General features: G+C 38.3%; 1 protein-coding gene across 1 annotated transcript in view; it reads right to left on the bottom strand.

Annotated features, from left to right (window-relative positions):
• Positions 1-572: 572 nt before the first annotated feature.
• The window catches only part of TRABD2B (TraB domain containing 2B), a 245864-nt gene continuing 226062 nt past the window's right edge, over positions 573-20374 (bottom strand). Inside the window, exons 6-7 of the mRNA XM_088153306.1 lie at positions 13155-13412; positions 573-2663 (exon numbers count right to left, since the gene is read on the bottom strand). Coding sequence (XP_088009432.1) covers positions 2444-2663; positions 13155-13412 — 478 coding nt within the window. The 3' untranslated portion in view covers positions 573-2443. The remainder of the gene's footprint in view (positions 2664-13154; positions 13413-20374) is intronic.

Here is a 20374-nt window from a genome sequence, read left to right as displayed (position 1 = left end):
AAAGCTGAAGTTGGATGTGAATTAGGGAATGGAATTGTAATTAACTGAAAAGAAGTGCCATTCTTTAAGATACAACTGTATTATCTCAGATCATCAGTATCTGGCTAGCCAAAATTGCGTAGCAGCACTACAATGTATATTGTTTTAAACCCTATCTATGTTAGCTCTTTTTTTTAAAATTGTAGTTTATTGTACAGTTGATTATAATTCACATAAACAAGAGTGACCTGGAAGTAAAATTAAGTCATAGAGTATAAAGTATTATTTTCTGGATGGAAAATAATAGAGCTGCCAATCTTGATTTAGGAATCCTTCTAGTGCTTTTTACAAAAGTATTGCTACATCTTCATATGTTGGCAAATTCACACTTTTAAGACACATTTTTGCCCTATGAATTATACTTGAATCAAAGAATAATATAGAGAAAATAATCTGTATGTAGTAAAAGAACAATAATCTGTACTATCAGCTCTAACACTGACAACTATCATGAAGGATGAAAGGGAGGGAGGGAGGGAGGGAGGGATAGTTTTCAGTCTGTTTGTCTCCCACCACCTGAACCTGCTTCAGTGATGATATATTGCTGAATGGGCCTGAAAAACTGAAATACTCAGCTACCCCAGGTTGTATTGGCAAGTTTGTCATCCCATAATACACTTTTCACATGGGTACAGATTGTATACCAAATTGATTTTACAACTGTATGAAGTCAGTATCACTGAAAGGGACATAATTGCATTTTTTGGCTTTTTTGTGTTTCAGGGTGGGTGAATGATAGGAACTGGGAGGCCTCTGGGAAGCCTGCTCCTTAGAGTCAGCTGCAGAATGGCCAAGCTTTAGCAGCATGGTTTGGGAGGTTGGGGTGAGGGGAATGGTGGGCCTTCTGTGAAATTCCTGCTCCCATTCCCACACTTAATTTTGAAACATGCCCTCCATCACACTACCCCAAATCAACAATTTTACAAATATCAGCATAGCAATCAGTCAGGATATCTGCTTTAGAACAATAAATGACTCAGTATTTATTTTCTCTGCATACATTATTAGTGGACTGCTTAAACTTTGTTAATCAACATATGAAATGGTTTGTCTGACTACTATTCTTTATAACTGGACATTAAGATTTTGTTCATCAGTCTTTCAACTGTTAATGAATGAAATCTGACACTTTTCTGTATTGTGAACCACACAGCTCACAAGGTTTGCTAAGGAAATGTAACATCCATATAAACAAGCCTTCCTCAACTCAGGGATCTCTGGAAATTTTGGCTAAGAATCTTTAGAGTTGCAATCCAATACCTCTACAGGCCAGGATAATAAGGGGATAGTAATAATGGTGATATGATCTGGCTATTTTAAAAGATGTAAATTTTTAAAATGATGATAGTTATAGGGCTGGATTACTATAAATTTTGAATTGCATTATTATCCTTCAAAACTTAGTTAGGTGGTTCACATGTTCGAACAGAGGATAAGAATAAACTATGATTTGTTCATTTGGATGTAAAAGGAAAATATGCTTTGGAGTACTGAAAAAACACAACTAATTGAACTAGAATATGCAAAAGGAGATACAGGAAAGACAGAACAAATTACCACTAGCCTTATTCCTTATCTGTTTCTTTGAGTAATAACAGTTTCCATTTTAGTTTTAAAGAAAAACATATTTCTAGCTGTTCAGGAAAGATTTAAAATCTCAGAGAAAAGGAAAACATGGGAAAAAAGAATAATTTTCATAAAATTATTTCTATACCATATTAATCAGATGAAACATCCTTCACATTTGAAGATAACATAAAACATGTCCTATACAATAAAGGGAACATGTCCACCAGAAATTATTGGCCGTAATTATCTTAAGGCAATTAGCTAAATTATTCTGTCTCATCCAGGGGCATGTGAAAATCATTTAGCTTCTTTCTACTGCCCCAGAAAATAATAAAGTTCCTTGGCTTCAAACTGCAACAGGTAATAAACAGTAATAGGTAATTTAAACTATCCTTGAAACCATGACCCCAAAATATCTGAGTTGGAATACCCACAACATTATGCTGTTTTATCAGTTGAATGACAAAGTCAATGTTTTGCAAGGACCAAAATGCCAGTTCAATAAATACATTATATTTTTCTTGTTCTTGTTCTTTTTATATTTATAGATATATTTATAGATATATATATAAAACACATATATTTTACACAACCCCATAGCAGTATGGGAAATAAAGATCCTTCTACAAAAAGAAGATGTTAAGTTAATGTACAAAATAAAGCTTTAGAGTTTAAAAAAACCCATCTGGGCAAGAAAGTCCTATACCAGTTAGTAGTGCTAGCACTTCTTTGCTTGAAAGGCCCAGGTGAAGCAAGGAACTGAGGAGATATATTATCAGGTGAAATGATATCTGTTTTCCTGTTTTGGATATTGCACTTCAAAGTTCTTCTTTTGTCAGGAAGGATTCAGTAGATCCAAAAGAAAAGAAGCCATTGCTGCGAAGACAGAGACAATGAAAGATGCTGTGGTGCTTTTGAGGGCACAACTTTTGAGATGATGGTGGAATGCAAGGTCTGGGTGTGGCTGCTGGTCCACCTGGTTCGAGAACCAAATAGATGGGTCGACAGAGATGAATCCATTTGTTGTTCTCATATCAGAAGGCACGGTGGTGGTGCTAGAAGAGAACACGTGAAGAAAATATTATTCAATTCCATTTATGCGGGTTGGGAAAAGTAGCTAATATTTCACATATTCATCCCATTTCAGATAAACTGGGGCAGAGTCAAATAAAATAAATAGAACCTCACTAAAATTTTGAAGAAAACATTGCCACAGATAAGTTACCTTTTTTCCCACAGTTGTCATGGGAAAAAACTAATCTAACAAATGGCATTTTTTATGGTTAAGATGGAAATAAACAATGCATTCTATAGTAGTAATGGAAAAAGTCACCCTCTAGCTGAACTCAATTCCTGCTGACTGACATAGTTTTCTGGCAACAGTGTGGTAGTGTTTTTGTGCTGCTTCTTTCAGGATGTATTTCTGATTTCCTGGTATAGACTATAGTGCTGGTTTTGCTTAGTGGTCCCCCGTCTATGTTCTAATCAGGTCCAATGCTGCTTAGCTTTTTTGAGATCAGCCAAAGTTTGCTAGGTTCTACTTTCTGATTGGCATGGAATAATCTTCATTTGCACTTCCAGGGGAGTAAGTAATGGTAGTGTCATTTTTTATTCCATGAACAAACCCTCTAACAATTGTTAATAGCAGTTGCTGTATCCTGGCAGTGTTTACTTGAATAATAGCCGCTTCCCCTCAACAAATACACCTGTATGTTAAAGTATAATAGGGACATCTGAGAGATTTGGAGAATACATTTGGGAGAACTTCAAAGTAAAGTGATATATTAAGAAACTATAGGTCATAAAAGGAAACTAGTGTAAGGCTTAGAGCTTTCTCTTTTGCAAATTCATCTGAAAACTATGTAGTTAGGGTTAGGACATTTAACAGAACATTTGGAATTAGCAATGGAAAGTGGGTTAGTTTTAGATTTTGCCCAAGAAAACACCTAATTCCCCCCTAGCTCAGCCTCTAAGGTTTTCAACCTTCTGTTGATGTCTAAAACTATCATGTGGTGTTACTTTTTTTTTTTTTGGCTATAGATGAAAAAGACCCTACACATTTCAACAGATAACAGGCAGGCCTGCCTGTTTAAGGTTTACTGAAACAATGTTCTTTGCCCAGTGATGTTTCCCCCTCTTAGCTAGTTTATGAAGATGAAAATACCATATATTTGAAAGACAGCATCTACTGATAAAAATTGGTGCTTAGATTTACTTTTTTAGACAACTGCAGAGGGGTGAATGCCTTGCAAAATCTAATAACCTTTAAAGCATGTGCTTGGAATGATTATTCCATCTCCAGTCTAATGAATTAAAGATGTGAGATAATTCTTATTAAAACCAGTCGGTCAGGAAATGATAGATCATTCATTCTTTCTAATAAAAAAGCAATACCACTCTGAAGTTGCTACAACTGCTCAGGGTGATGTAGCTGAAAAATATCATCGATTTTCATGAAGTGTCTGTGTGGTCCTCACACAAAATCTGACAGTGTTAACTCTCCCTTTTGACCTCTTTCCCATCTCCAAAAAATACTTTGATTCTTTTGTAACATTTTGGGAACATCTCTTTATAATCCTGTACCATGACTTATCACTACAGTTGTGATGGAATGGAATTATGAAGGCCAAGTGCAGGGAGATAAACATTTTCTTAACTCACCAGAACCGCGTGAGAGGAACAAGAGGATGAGACTGGCACCTCCCTGAGGAATTCACACTGTTGTGGCTGGAGGACTTTGGGAACTGGGGTTTTAGTCTGGGAAGATTCTTGCTAGAGGTTGTAGCTAATAAACATAGCTGGACTGAATTGGCATTGTCTCTTGGAGTTCCTTGGGCTAGGCCTGACAACAGTTGACCCAGTGTCTTCTGAAGAATCGATCCCATTTTTCATCCTAGTCTCTTATTGAGAGTAGACTTTCTGTATGTATCATTTATTTTGCCAATTTTTCTCAGATACCCAAGGCAGAAGGAATTCATGTAGGTACAAAGTCTGGATAGTAAGGCTGTCTTACAAAAGATCTACATCAGTTTCCCCTGAGTGACATCTCTGGAAGGCACCAGACTGGGCAACTCTCATTCCCGAGTACAGACAAAAACTATTTTACTATGAAGGTATTCAATGCTAGTTAATAAATATGAAGACTAACATAGTCCACTGATACTTGGCTAAATTACTCTCTGGAAACACAAATTAAAATGAATTCCAATTCTGCTTTTTGTAACAAGAGTTCTATTCACTTTTATCCTTCTCTTATGTGGGAGTTAGGGAGTTCTCTTATGTGGGTGGGAAGATAGAAAACTACAGTGCTCTTATTCTTGGAAAAAATTATATTCGACATTTTGAAATTGGATGGTCAAGTAGACTAATTAAGTGGTCAGGTGAAAAAGGGGACAGAGCTCTCACACTTTTACTAGTTGTACAGAAGAGATAATTTTATTAGATGTAAGCTATATAAAAATCTATACAACTGAATCCCTGCTTTTATATACCTGCCGAAGGTGCAAAAGGCCTCTCTCCTTTCTGTGTATTTCTGAGGTACTGTGGTTACCTCACTTGCAATATCATAGTAGGCTTAGAAGACACATCTGTCAAAAACTGGACAATTACTTATCTTTCTTAAACCAGAACAAATAAAAACAGAAACCCAGTCTACATCTAGGAAGTGGCTAAATTAAAGTATAAACATAGCTTCAAACTGAGGGGGAACTCTCAAGTCTCTGAGGCAACTGTTGCAAATCTCTTCTTCAATCTTGTTTGAGGTCCAATTAATATTTCTGAAACAAAATTATCTGCACACTTAAAAATATATGAAGAACAATTACACAGTAGAGAACTCAAAGAAAGCATGAAAACCTTTTTAACAGCCATTATTACACATAACAATCTTCAATGAAATTACTTTGTTTATCTTGCTGTATCTGCTAGAAAAAAGGATTCCTCCAGCTTTTCTCTACAAACACGACTAGATGCGAAACCAAAAAAATCACAGTAAGAGATTTATATCTTGTCTTATGGAACATCTGGGAGATGAAACCTGAGAATATGGAAAATATGAATGAGGTGACTTCTATTTATAAATTAAATGGTCTTCTGCAGCCTACTTGCTATCTACAGCTTTTCATCAGCACTGATAAACATACACATGGATCTTATAGAAAGAATACCTTTCTTTGAGGACTCAATGAGCATGTGGTCAACCACAGAATAAAGATGCTGCTGCCAACATCTAAGATGTTCTTAAAAGCTTGCACATCTTAGGGCAGTTTGCAGGTCAACAAAATCAGCAGCTCATAGAAGAGAAGGAAAAGATGTAATTGCATAGGTGTTGCTTAATTTGTTTATTTTGCAACAAACAATAATAAAAAGGCACTATGTTAATCTCTTGCAGGAAAAGAAATCTTGTACCACTATAAAAACTAACAACTTAAATACAGCATAACTTTCATGGACTAGCAGCCCCCTCTCCCCCAAAAGTTATTCAAAATGCAGAAGGAGGAAAGTCTGCAAAACAAATATTGGGAGAAATCCATATCTTACTAGTAACTCGATTTCAAACCATGTGAAACTAAAGTGTGGAAACTCCTGTCACCTGCCATGTGCATTCAATCATTTGCATTTCAAAACTGCAGAGAGAAATGTATCACTGCAATGGGTTGGGCAAGCAACTTAGAAGGGATCACAGGTTTTTTTTGTTTTTTGTTTTAAGAAAACCTGATCAGGATGCAGTGTCACCAAAGTTCAACCTGGGTTTTGCTCTTTACTTTGCCTGCCCAAGGCCACAGCAGGCAGCTGTGGTCCTGAAAAGTTTGAGAATCCCTGTGTTATACAGATTAAAATTTAATTTTTAAAATATTGATGTATTGTTCAACTCTAATTTACATGAAATAATTAATTTTATTCATGGGAAGGGGTTTTCCACACAAATTCATTTAGAAAAGGGTCTAATGGTGGGAAAGGTAGAAGAGAAGAGGACAACCAGCAGCAAGGTGGATGACTGAGTTACAGTGGCAATGGGTGCACCACTGGAAGACCAGAAGGATCATGTTAGGGACAGATTGTCATGGAGAACATCTTTCTGTGTGATCACTATGAGTTGATGGCACATAATCAATCAATCAATCAATCATTCAATCAATCAATCAATGCTTTCCAGCATCATGCAGCTATTTCATACAGTATTAGTGTCATATCCAGCTAGCATACTTGCAAGAGACAAGTCTTGATAGCCCCAAAGGATTGCAGTGAAGCACTGCAGTGGAGTATGTGAAACAGTTCTCCATGCCTTGAAGGAGCATAGATCCCATTCTTCTAGATTACCCACTTTTTCTCCCTGTTGGAAGGGACAAGATGCAGGGTTCTGAAGCATCATGCTTTGAACACTGGAAAACCTGTTCAACCCTAATACTAAAATTTCAACCAATTGCAACTCACTGTATTTATTTCACATAATTATGAGTTCTGTATTGCTTTTCTTTCCCCCATAGTATACTGATTTCCTTTCTGGAAAACTTGGACCACTTTTAAATCCATTATGCTTAAACTGTAGAACTACTAATATGTGAACAGATCAGAGTCCTCCTCCCACAATTATTCATGACTTGCGGGAATGTGTAAATAGAGTATCTAGGGGATAAGGCACTTTTTGGATTCTAAGTCATAAATAAATTATTGGGATAGTAAAAGAAAGGAATGAAGTTACTTGAACAGTCCTGGGTAAGTGAGGCTTTTAGAATGGGGCATAATGTGGCACTAAAGGAGACAGGATGGAGAATGGCTTTTATAAGGGGCATTTTAGGACATCTGAATGTTTCCTCATTCCTCCAATTCCCAAACTTTCATAGGATACTTTACTTACTTAATAAGCGATATTTTAACACAAGGAGTACAGGATGATTCAGAAGTGGAACAAAAACTAAAGTCAGACTAAGCAAATTGCTTACTCAGGAGACAAAAAAAAAATCTGGCATGATTTTTACTGAGATTTTACTGAGACCTTGCAATCCAAATAGTGGCTTTCTCTCTTAATATGTTTGTTCAGAAGGTTTAATTAATATATTTGGCATGCCTTGACTATAAAAGTAAGCCAAAAAAAATCTCAAGTAAAAGCCATCCAGGGAAAGAGAGATTTATTTCTTCCTCATAGACACTGTCAATTTATTTTACTTGCATGTTTTATCTACATTTATCATATCTATCAGGAAATGAGAGCTGCCAGGAGCAGATGTTGGACCACTTGCACAGGTGCAGCCTCATGGGCTTGAGTAAGGTTGTGCCGATACAGCTGAGATGTGGATATGATCCCTTTCTATTAGTTGATTTATGTGCATGGTGTTTTGCCAGATGAGGATGAATGCATACATGTGAATGTAATTTACAGACTAATCACAAGATTCCCTAATGAAACTTGGCTACTTAGAGGGCGCTCTTCCTAGTTCCTCTTTTGCTCACATCATTGTGTTTCTTTAAAAGTGAAACAGGGATCAATTGTTTATTCAACTAGCATATTCAGGTTTACAAAAACACAATCCAGGCATATTGTGTTTATTCACTTAACTTTATTGTGTTTATTCCTTGACTTTGGAGTTAAGGAACTCCAAAGAACAATGGGCAGCCCAAACCTGTCTTATTACAACATCATTACAAACTGAATTCTGTTACAGAATGTAAGAATAGAGGAAAGGCAGCACTGAAAAAATAGAAAGGTGTTTCCCTCTATAACTAAGATGAGGTTTAGATTTAAAATGTTGCCTGAAAGTGAGGTTGGGTTAGGAGGGGCTTGTTGTGCTTTTCTATTTTTTATGTGTTCTTGTAATCTGTAATGTCTGGGTGTGTGTGTATGCTTTTGGGGACTTGTTGGTGGGTGGAAAATGTATGTTTGGAAGCTAGGTGCACTCACCTGCTACTGTGACACACCAGAGAGCTCTTTAGAGCAGTGTGTGCCATGGAGCTACTCCTATAGCCACTCCTGCAACTGTCATGTTCCCACTGTTGAGAGGAGCGATGGATGACAGTGGTGGTAATGGGAGCAATGAAGGAAGGTTGACAACAGTGGTGTCAGCAGAAGATCACAACAGAGGTAGAAGCTGGAGTCCCAGGGGCCTTGGAGTCATCTTTGTATGAGATCCAGAGCTCCATCCAGAGGACCATCTATCATGATGCATGACTGCATGATAGACACTATGCCTAGAGTGACCAGAGCTATGTGGAGCCAGCTGGCTGATACTCTAGGCTGGAGCACAGCTGCGGAGGCCAATGAGGGATGGAGGATGTGCATGAATGATTGGAGGCAATGCAGTCCGGAGGTGGTAATGCTGTTGATGAGGAAGATAGCATAGGTGGTGGAGTCACAGGCTGGTGAGGCCTGGCAGTGGAGACTGGAGGCTGAGTGGAACCTAACACTGCAGGACTTTGCTGCATACACCTCTTTTCCCCCTGGACCTCTGATGGGTTCTGGGTGTTGATTACCTGTTTGACTTAGAGGGGGTGGGTGGGAAAGCTGACCTCACAGGGAGGTCCAGGTGTTTCACAGCTGCAGAGTGCCATGAGCAGAGTGTATTGTTGAGAGTTACGAGGGATGGTACGCTGGACCTGGGATAGAGGAACTGGAGGAGGGTTGCTGGGGGATAGATGGAAGGGTGGAGGGTGTTATTGTTACTATAATGGGTAGAGGTAGATATGGCAGGAATCTGGATGTTTGCTGCACTCGGTGACACTGGGAATGCTGTCTGGCAGTAATTCCAACATCTTGTCCTCAGATATTGGTCTATGGGACCAGGCCAATGTATCCTGGATGGCCCATGGGCTCTGGCTGCTGCTTTTGAATGCCAGGCCAGTGTGTAATAAATCCTGCCCTCAATCATGATTTAATTAATTGTAAGGAAATTAAGCTGCTGATGTGCCAAGAGGCAAAAGGAAAATTTGGTGCTGCAAAGATATCTCTATCTGTATCTCTACCTCTATACATACACACACACACCAAGAGGATGTAAAATGTCAGAATCATGAACCAAAGCAAACTTGATGTTGTTCGAGTAGAATTGTGAAAGCTGAACAGTGATGTACTAGGAATCAGCAAATTGAAATAGACCAGAAAGGGTTACTTCAGATCAACAGTGTCAGATCTTCTACTGCAGGCAAGAGAGCCAAGTGCTTAAAGTGTTGCACTAGGAGCAGGGAGAACCACAGAAGTTCCTGGGGGACTTTGGACCACCCATTCTCTCTCAGCCCAATCTATCTCACAGGATGTTGTTGTGAGGAAAATAGGAGAAAGAGCATATATATGCCACCTGAGCTGTTGGGTATAAATCAAATAACAGATAGACAGACAGATAGACAGAATGAAGGAATAAATGGAGTAGCCATCATTATTAACAAAAGGACATCAAAGTCAGTGCTACAACCCTTAGAATGACCTCATTCTGAGTCCAAGTCAAGCCAATCAATGTTAGAGTGATCCAAGTTTATATGCAAACACTGATGCAGAGGAAGTGGAAGCTGAACATTTCTAGGGCAACTTACCACATTTGACACAATATCAGACAATAAATGCCATGCTAATTATAGGAGACTGGAATGCTAAAGTTGGAATTAAATTAAATTAGGATGTGGAGGAAAGGGAAAATTTGACCTTGATATTGAAATTTAAGTGAGATACAGACTAATAGAGTTCTGACAAGAAAAGTAAATGTTTATATAGCAAATATATTCTTCCAAAAAACTAAAAGATGGTACACATGGCTGGACATAGCAAGGTCAAATTCATAACAAGCAAAGAAATGAAAAAAACTCTATTCAATCAGCAAAAACAAGACCTGGTTTTGACTGTGGCTCAGATCAGACACTTCTTTTTGCAAAATTACAGCTTAATGGATTGATTGTGATAGATTGCTGAAAAACTCTGGCCTGAAATTTTTGACATAATTAAAGCTGAAACAAGCAAATGCAAAAAGCAAAATAAAACCAATGGCTGTCTGCTGTTACAATGAAAATAGCTGAAGAAGGGTGGAAAGCCTTATATAAAGATGTGATAAGAGATCTAAACCATCCAGCTGGTTTGATCGGCATATGGTCTACTTTCCACAGGCTGTGAAGCTAAGCAGGGTCAGACCTGGTTAGTATTTGGATGGGAAACCACCAGAGAAACTTATTATAGCACTCTCAGAGAAACTAGTAAATCATAAAACTTCCCAGAAGAAGGCAGTGACAAATCACTTCCATATTGTTGCCAATGTAATCATGAAGTCACCAAGAGCCAGCCTTGACTTGAAGAAGACTTTACTTACTATACAAATATAACTAGGATGGTAAAGTAATTATTTATTGTAGGAAAGGTCCACACAGCCTTTCACAGCATTTCTGCTCTTCTCTTTCATGTGAAGTGCTGCACTCGTGCTGGAATATGAACTTGACTCCATACCATCCCTAGGACTTTCAGGTAATGGAATACATGAATTACATGTATTACATGACACATGATCTGGGCCTTCTCAGAAATATCCATTTAGATGCATGCCCTATTTGACCAATTGTGAAACAGTGTTCTTATTTGCACAATTTTGCTCCTTTAGAAGAAAAAACCAGGCTATGCAAAGGGACTTAGGTTCATATATCATACCATTTATAGAACAGAAAGGTACTCCTAAATCAGGCCAGAAATTTCAATCTTTGAGTGACACGATGTGGCCTTCCAGACCCCCTTTGTGGTCCAGAGCATATCGGGATTACACTACTGAAATTTGGCAGCAAATTGCCAAACCTCAGTAGTACCATTTTCTGCTGATTTCTGGTAGGAAAACTAACTGTGCTATTCCTTTGGGAGGACACAGTTTATTTTAAAGGCCAAAAATACCCCTTTGCCAAAGTAACAGACATCCCAACTGATCTACCATCTTTTTTCATGATGTCACAAGTCACTGTGGGCTCTGGCTTCCCAAAATATAAGGAAAAAAATTGCAAACGCTTGACAGAATAAACATTTCCTTGCCTCTCTCTAAATCCCCTGATCTGAAGGTGCCAAGCAAACAAAGATAACCATACCCCTATTTGCAATTGGGACTGCACCTTTTCCACCTTGTACTTGTTCAAAATATCTTGCACAGTTATACTATGAGAAATTCATGTAGCATATGTATTGGGCCCAAATGTTCAAAAGGTAAGCAAGTTTCAAGATGACATCCAAAACTTCTGGCATATCACTGGGCAATCATATCCAGAAATAATCTGAAGAGAGATACGTCTTTGTGTCCAGCCTAGTATCACACCATGCGCAGTTGATCATTCTGTATAGGTGAGGCTTCAAAGGATGTTGGGAACAAGGAAACATAAGCAAGTCTCGGCGTCTCTGTGTTCCCAACAACTCTGAGGTCCTTTGCACACTGAGCATGAAGATCTGCAGGCGGTTGGTTAGTAAGTATGATTAGATGAATACTTTGAACCAACCTTGGTACGACTGGAAATGCTGATGAGACAGAGATTCTGAGAGCAGGGAAGTTTGCAAGTGTGGAGGACTAATGTTAAACAGGTCTCATTGTTTATGCATCAATGCCATGATATTTTGAATTAAATCTTAATTTACTGAACCTAAAGCAGAACTAGGGCAGATTTTTAAATAAATTAACGCATACATATGTGTACACAGAGAGACACATGCATACCATGCCTCATTGAAAGAAACACACCCTCATGCTTCATGACTTTGGGGGGGGGGGGCGGGCGTTGAAAACAGCCCAGTTCATGAGTTCACAATAGTAAAATTCACCTTTCAGGATCAACCTAGTATAATTATATATTCATAGTGACAGACAGTTCTGTTTTGTATCATTGCACTGCCTGAAAAGGAAGGGCAAAATGTCTGAAATTCCAGCACAATTGATAAGAGATACTATTTCTGGCTACAATTAGTGCAGTTTATTGCACTTGCCTATATCACTCTTGCGTGTGTGTGTGTGTGTGTGTGTGTGAATGTTTAGGCTGAAAGACCTGCCAAGGGACTTCGATAGTTACTAATGATTTTGTTTTCCTTTGGGACTGAGTATCTATTGTCTACATACCACAAAAATTTTATTTCTTGTATTATTATTTCGCTTTCAAGTGGAAAGCACACATGCTGGGGAGGAAAGAGAACTTTCCACTGTTCACTCCTGAGACTTATGAAACAGGAGTACAAAAATAAAACCTTCAGCTCTTTTGGAAGCTGGGAATAGACATCAACTATTATTTGCTTATCCATATTACCAGAATTATAACTCAGAGTTCTTATGCCTCTGTTTATTAGCTGCTCTTCATCTTGTCTTCTTTTCCCTGATTTTACACGTACAGCAATGAAGGTTACAAGCAGTGGGTGAGAATGATCTGAATCTAAATACAATTTCTATCTGTACAGATTTTTATACATGCCCCAGTTCTTGATGATACCTACATTTTATGTCCCTGTCATGAATTAGGGAGGTTAGCTTGCAAGAGTTTTTGACATGGGCTTAGCAGTTTTGTCCTTTCAGACTAGCACAAATGACTGGGTTTACTGGAAATCAGTGCATCATCCTTACCCTTCTTCTATCCGGACCCAGAGGTCATTGAATTGTCTTTGGCGATGGATTTTAAATTGTTTCTTGTGCCATTTTTTCTGACGTCCAAATTCTTCTAGCTGGCTGATGCTGTCTGGTAATAGAAGGTGTGGAGGAAGGCTATCTTCCTCACTGGCATGAGGAGGTGCTGAAGACGAAGACAGTTGTATGTGCTCAATGACAACAGGGACAACTGTTGCAGAGGAGCCCTTGGAGGGGTGATATCTGCTTGCCTTGGAACTGCAAAAAAACAAGTTCATCAAGAAGTGATGTGTGAAATAGGACAGGAAAATGCAGGTGTTAAACACAACTACTGCCTCTCTTAAACTTTGAATTAATACACATCAGTGTTGAATATAGGTACAGTAAGGAGGACAGTACACAGTATAAGTGTCTCTGATGCAATAAAACTATGAGGTCAAAGTTTAAGAGACCACAAAACAGGCAGTACATCCATCTAAAGCAGTGTTGTCCAAACTTGGCCACTTTAAGATGAGTGGACTTCAACTCCCAGAATTCCCCAGCCAGCACGGCTGGCTGGGGAATTCTGGGAGTTGAAGTCCACTCATCTTAAAGTGGCCAAGTTTGGAACACACTGATCTAAAGAAATATGGACAATGATGCTGACTGGCAACATCATGATTTAATAGCATTATGGGCAATTTGTATGGAATTCAGCAGGGCCATTTTTTTCTAGGCAGTGAACCCAGTTGCAGTATATTCAGTGCTGGCTGCAGGCACCTTGGGAATACTTTTGTTCTGAGGATTAATTTTTTACTGTGCACTAGATACCAGAAAATATTCATTCATTCATTCATTCATGCCAGGTAACTGCCTACAATTTCATGTCTATGAGATGCTAGGGGGGGAAAAAAAGATACACTGGAATTAATAGCTATCTAGAACCCTCCCCACATGGCTTACCCAAGGATAGAAAATGATGAATATGTAGTGCTTCTTAAATAATCCCCTAATCTTTTCCACAACTTGAAATTATTCTGGTTGCTCAGTACAGGATTGGATGAAAGTTCCTAGGGACATCTTGGCTGAAATCATCTTGTACAGTGGCCATAATAAAGGGAAGTAGTCACATGTGAAGACACTACTGTCAGTCAGTACAGTATCTGCTTGTACCCCAAAGGAACTGAGCTTTCACCCATCTAGACTTCCATCCTAGCACAATGTGGTACCTCTTAAATTGCTTCATCAGATTCAATAACATACTTTAGCATAATGAGTCCTTTCCCTACTTATATTCAATATTCACAGTATAATCTTATAAAAAATTGTCTTTATACAATAAATAACCAATTCAAGCTACTACTTAGGAGCCATTATCTTCCATAGATGCTGCTGGGCCAGTTGCAGCATTCCCTGAGGGTTACTGTCCAATTAAGAGATGAATATCATTTTTCTTCTGATAGCAAGATTGATTTCTTTCTTTCTTTCTTTCTTTCTTTCTTTCTTTCTTTCTTTCTTTCTTTCTTTCTTTCTTTCTTTCTTTCTCTCTCTCTCTCCCTCCCTCCCTCCCTCCCTCCCTCTTTCTTTCTTTCTTTCTTTCTTTCTTTCTTTCTTTCTTTCTTTCTTTCTTTTCTTTGTGTGTGTGTGTGTGGGGGGGGAGAGCAATTCATATGGATCACAGTGAAGAATTCTTTCTATTGTCATAAACTCACTCTTTGAAAGTATTCTTCTAAGACTGTATGGAAACATAAGCATTTCTTTTCAACACAATTTGACACAAATTGTGAATTGCTTGGGCTTCTTTTGTGCTTATTCACCTCTGCTTCAAAGTGTTTTCTCTCAGTAGGTATGTTTTGTCTTGTCTTTGAAAATACTCACTTACTGACAAGAGACCTTGGATGGCAGTTTTATAAATATATCCCGAGCTGTGTTACCTCCTTACAGATGCTTCTGCAGCAAGCAGAACCATTATATGGAAATTGACAGCAAATATAAAGCAGCCACTGAATCCATAGTGTATTAGGGCCAAAATATAAGCTTAAAATGTAATTATTTTGCTCTTTTGTGCTTTGATCCTTGCAGTACTTAGGAACAAGTAAAGATTTATTACTTTGGATATAGTAATGACATGGCTAGGCAGTTTATACACAAGACACTACATTCTTAGACATAAATAGAACTGCCCCTATTCATCACATTTTTTATAGCCTTGGATGGATAGATGGATGGATATACAGTACTGTGCAAAAGTTTTAGGCAGGTGTGAAAAATGCTGTAAAGTAAGAATGCTTTCAAAAATATATATTGTAATTGCTTATGTTTATCAATTTACAAAATGCAAAGTGAGTGAACAGAAAAAAAAATCTAAGTCAAATCAATATTTGGTGTGACTACCCTTTGGCTTCAAACCAGCACCAATTCTTACACTTGCACACTTTGTACACTTGCACAAAGTCAGGGATCTTGTAGGATTAGAGTCAGGTGTATGATTAACCAATTTTACCAAGCAGGTGTTAATAATCATCAATTTCATATGTAGACTGAAACCCAGTCATTAACTGAAACAGAAACAGCTGTGTAGGAGGCTTAAAACTGGGTGAGGAACAGCCAGACTCTGCTACTAAGGTGAGGTTGTGGAAGATAGTTTCATGTCACAGGTCATATACCATGGCAAGACTGAATACAGCAACAAGACATAAGGTAGTTATACTGCATCAGCAAGGTCTCTCCCAGGCAAAAATTTCAAAGCAGACTGGGGTTTCAAGATGTGCTGTTCAAGCTCTTTTGAAGAAGCACAAAGAAATGGGCAATGTTGAGAACCATAGATGCAGTGGTTGGCCAAGGAAACTTAATGCAGCAGATGAAAGACACATCATGCTTACTTCCCTTTGACACTGGAAGAGTCCAGCAGTGCCATCAGCACAGAACTGGCAGAAACCAGTGGGACCCAGGTACACCCCTCTACTGTCTGGAGACGTCTGGCCAGAAGTGGTCTTCATGGAAGAATTGTGGCCAAAAAGCCATACCTCCGATGTGGAAACAAAGCTAAGCGACTCAACTATGCATGAAAACATAGGAACTGGGGTGCAGAAAAATGGCAGCAGGTGTTCTGGACTGATGAGTCAAAATTTGAAAGATCTGGCTATAGCAGGAGGCAGTTTGTTCACCGAAAGGCTGGAGAGTGGTACAATAATGAGTGTCTGCAGGCAACAGTGAAGCATGGTGGAGGTTCCTTGCAAGTTTGGGGCTGCATTTCTGCAAATGGAGTTGGAGATTTGGTCAGGATCAATGATGTCCTCAGTGCTGAGAAATATAGGCAGATACTTATTCATCATGCCATACCATCAGGGAGGCGTGTGATTGGCCCCAAATTTATTCTGCAGCAGGACAATGACCCCAAACATACAGCCAATGTCATTAAGAACTATCTTCAGCGTAAAGAACAAGGAGACCTGGAAGTGATGGTTTGGCGCCCACAGAGCCGTGATCTCAACATCATTGAATATGTCTGGGATTACATGAAGAGACAGAAGGATTTGAGGCAGCCTACATCCACAGGAGATCTGTGGTTAGTTCTCCAAGATGTTTGGAACAACCTACCTGACTAGTTCCTTCAAAAACTGTGTGTAAGTGTACCTAGAAGAATTGATGCTGTTTTGAAGGCAAAGGGTGGTCCCACCAAATTTTGATTTGATTTGGATTTCTCTTCTGTTTGCTCACTTTGCATTTTGTAAATTGATAAACATAAACAATTACAATATATATTTTTGAAAGCATTCTTACTTTACAGCATTTTTTCACACCTGCCTAAGACTTTTGCACAGTACTGTATATATATATTTAGATATCAGACTTTGAAGAAGCAGGATAGAAAGCGTATTGAGGCTTTTGAACTTTGTGTTGGAGAAGACTCCTGAGGATATCATGATAGACAAGAAAACAAACAAATGAATCATTGAACAAATCAACCCAGAGTTCTCATTATGCAAAGACCTAGCTCTCTGGAAAAGGCTCTAATGTTGAGAAAGATGGAAGGAAAGAGAAGAAGAGGAAGACCAGCAGCAAGAGGATGGACCCAATTACAGCAGTGATAGGTGTACTGTTGGAAGAACTGAAGGGCCATTGGGAACAGATACTCCTGGAAAAAATTCTATCTATGTGGTCACTAAGAGTTGACACCAACATGATGGCTGTCTGTCTGTGTCTGAATATTGTGGGACTGTCTGTCTTCAATCATTTCTGCCTGTTCAGTATGATCTGAAAGTTGGCATGCTCTGGGTCCTACCACTTAGGCAATGTCATGAGATGTGCTTTCTCTGTTACTAGTCCACCCTTTGGAACAGCATTGTCCCTGAGATCTGGCTGGCCCCAATCCTGCCTACCTTTCAGAATGCATTAAAACCTGGTTCTTTCCCCAGACATTGAGTCTGGGCATGGTATGATCCATTGGATTGTTTTTCTTGGCACTTTACGTGTATATGTTTCAGTTTGGGTTTATGTTTTTCTATTATGTGGTTGTTATGAAATTGACTGCTGTTTGATGATGGAGGCCATCCTGAGCCATGTACTGACTGGATTGCTATAAAAAATTATATAAATGATCCACAAATTGAGACTGGGTTGTCAGCAGAAGGCTTTCAAATCTACCTTTCTTTTCAAATGGAAATGCTTTGGTAAGAAAGTGGTCTGACTGCAGTGCAACCAGTTCTAGAAAGGGCTATTCTCCCAATAAAAAACCCCAAGTCCTTACTTTGGAGTTTTCCTACATTGAGCTTTGTCACTGAAAGGAAAGGTTATGGTAGTAGCAGGCATGCCCTTTACCAATTTTCCCTAATCTGCCTGCCACTCTGAGTCATGCATGCATTAGTTGCATCCAGTCTAGATTACTGTAATAACCTCTATGTGGTCTTGCCTTCTGGACAATTTAGAAACTGTAGCTGGTACAGGACATAGCTATACACATGTTTGATTAGAACCAGCCAATCAGAACATCCTACATCAGCTCTACTGTACTGCTTCTGAATCCACTGCAGGTAGGCTTCGGGATTCAAAATAATAGTGGTCATATTATCAGAAAGTCTACATTTGCATGAGTTTGTCCATGCTTTAAGTCAGGAGGCACAACTATTGGTCTACATTAAAAATCACACAGAGTGGTGATAGTTAAAGGCAGGTATTTCCTTCTTAGTAATAATCTCTATGTCATTGGGCTCATTTCTATCAATAGCTAAACTGCAGGCTTTAGAAAAGCTTTTTTTAAAAAAAGTGATCTACTTTAAATTGGGTTTAATTGATGAGTTTTATTAATTATGCTGCTGTTTTATTGATGGATTATTGCTGAGGCTTTGATTTATAGCTGAGACCTGTTTATATTGGACAAATTACATTTTAATGTTGGTGTAAGGAATAGCTATATTTTTTAATTGTAATTTTGTTATAATGTGAATTCTGTTGCTTTTTGTCTTTTTCATAGCTTGGGGAGAGCTGGTCCAAAAGGACCTTTTATAAATATTTAAATAAATGAATGGCTATGCTTCTTGAAAAAATGGTAAAATTAAAATCAGGCAACTGAAAATATGCACTCTAAAGGAGGATTGTTTAATGTGCCGGAAGGAGGACTACACATTTGTGATATCTTGTTTTTGGTTAAATGCATTTTTATCAAATCACTTTTCACTACAGAAGGTCTTGCCAAGAAAAAAAGAAAAAATTGTTCAAATGTCCATTCTTTCCCTTTTGTATTTTTTAAAAAGTGCTATTTTATTATTTCTAAATAATATTCCGTCCACAATTCTACTGAAAAGTAAGGACTTTCTACATAGTCCAATTAAATTAGAACAATTTTATTAAAGGATTTAAATCTCCTTCAGGTCCTATTACACTGTTTTGGTTAAGCAACTGGTGAGTGCAGATTGAAGTTACAATCCTGACACATGCAGTATAAGCAGAGAAAAATCAGTATTTGTTATTCTCATATAAGTCTAAGAGCAGCTATGCCAAATTTGGGACCCTCCAGGTATGTGGATGGGAATTTTGGGTGTTGCAGTTCCAGTGCCTCTGGAGGATGCCTCATGGTGCCTTAGAAGGCATAGCAGTAATGATGTTCAACAAGAATGTCTATTTCACTTTCAAAGACAAATATAAATGTAACTGGGAACTTTTGAGTTCACCCTATGCCATCTAATGGCTAAAATATACTGTATACCAGCATTACCCACCCAGTGCCCAAACTATCACTGCAATTAGCTATGTGAAAAAAAGACTTCCATAAACAGATAGGTTATTTGAGTGTCATTTGATTCTATTATGTCACATATCTGGTCAAACATTACTCTGAATCTGAAAGAAGTTCTGAAGATAATGGTTTACCATTCTCAGCATGGCTGCATTCACATATGACTCTAAACCTAGAATTGTTAGCCATGGGATGTTGGCCTGATTTGGGGTTAATGTTTAAATTAAACATCTAATTTAAAAGAAATATGGCATAACACCACATATGAATCCAGCCAAAGGCTGTGAAATAATTCAGGTAAAAACTAGAGCTGGTGAATTGTGGGTTTTAGTAGCTTTCATGGATAGTTAAAATGATTTCAACACATTCTGAATCATTGCTGTTCAGTTTAAAGAGATTAGCCTTGGAAGCCATTTGGTGAAATATGTGAAGCTTCCTAGCCTGATGGACTTATTATATAGGTGGGGAAAATGAGTGCTGGACAGATCTGAGTGACTGCAAACAAACTACAGACTTCAAAAGATAAGCTGGCATTCTCTCTAGGCACATGATACCACTTGAAACCTCTGTAACCACTTGGGATAGTACAAAGTGTAGCATCACTTTGTTCCAGAGGGACATCACTGGAGACTGAAGAGTTCCATCCACAAGGCACAAGTGCAGTGTGAAAGAAAACAGTGTAAACTAATTCCAATCTACTTTACTGAAATCTTTTTGAGGGACTGACATTCCCCCAAAATATACTACAACAGCTACAGTATCTTCAGCTGGACTCCTGAAGTACATGGATACATGGACCTGCCTTTAAAAATGGCCTAGAAAGTTTAATTGGTTTAAATGTTACCTGGGACTGGAAGATTAGTATAAATAAATGCCATTTTATTTATTTTATTTATTTATATATCAACTTTGTCACCATTGCTTCAATATCATCAGTGATTCCCAGTTCTTTATTGGACTCAAGTCAAAATAACTGGCTTTGATCTTTAGGCCTGTGCTCGTATGT

This window comes from Python bivittatus, unplaced genomic scaffold (genome assembly GCF_059951505.1).
Source record: "Python bivittatus isolate LINGU-HERP-01145 unplaced genomic scaffold, Pbiv_v1 ctg000700_np1212, whole genome shotgun sequence".
In the NCBI taxonomy this organism is placed as follows: Eukaryota; Metazoa; Chordata; class Lepidosauria; order Squamata; family Pythonidae; genus Python; species Python bivittatus.
Note: the sequence above shows the minus strand (reverse complement) of the source record. Positions and strands in the feature narration are given on the sequence as shown.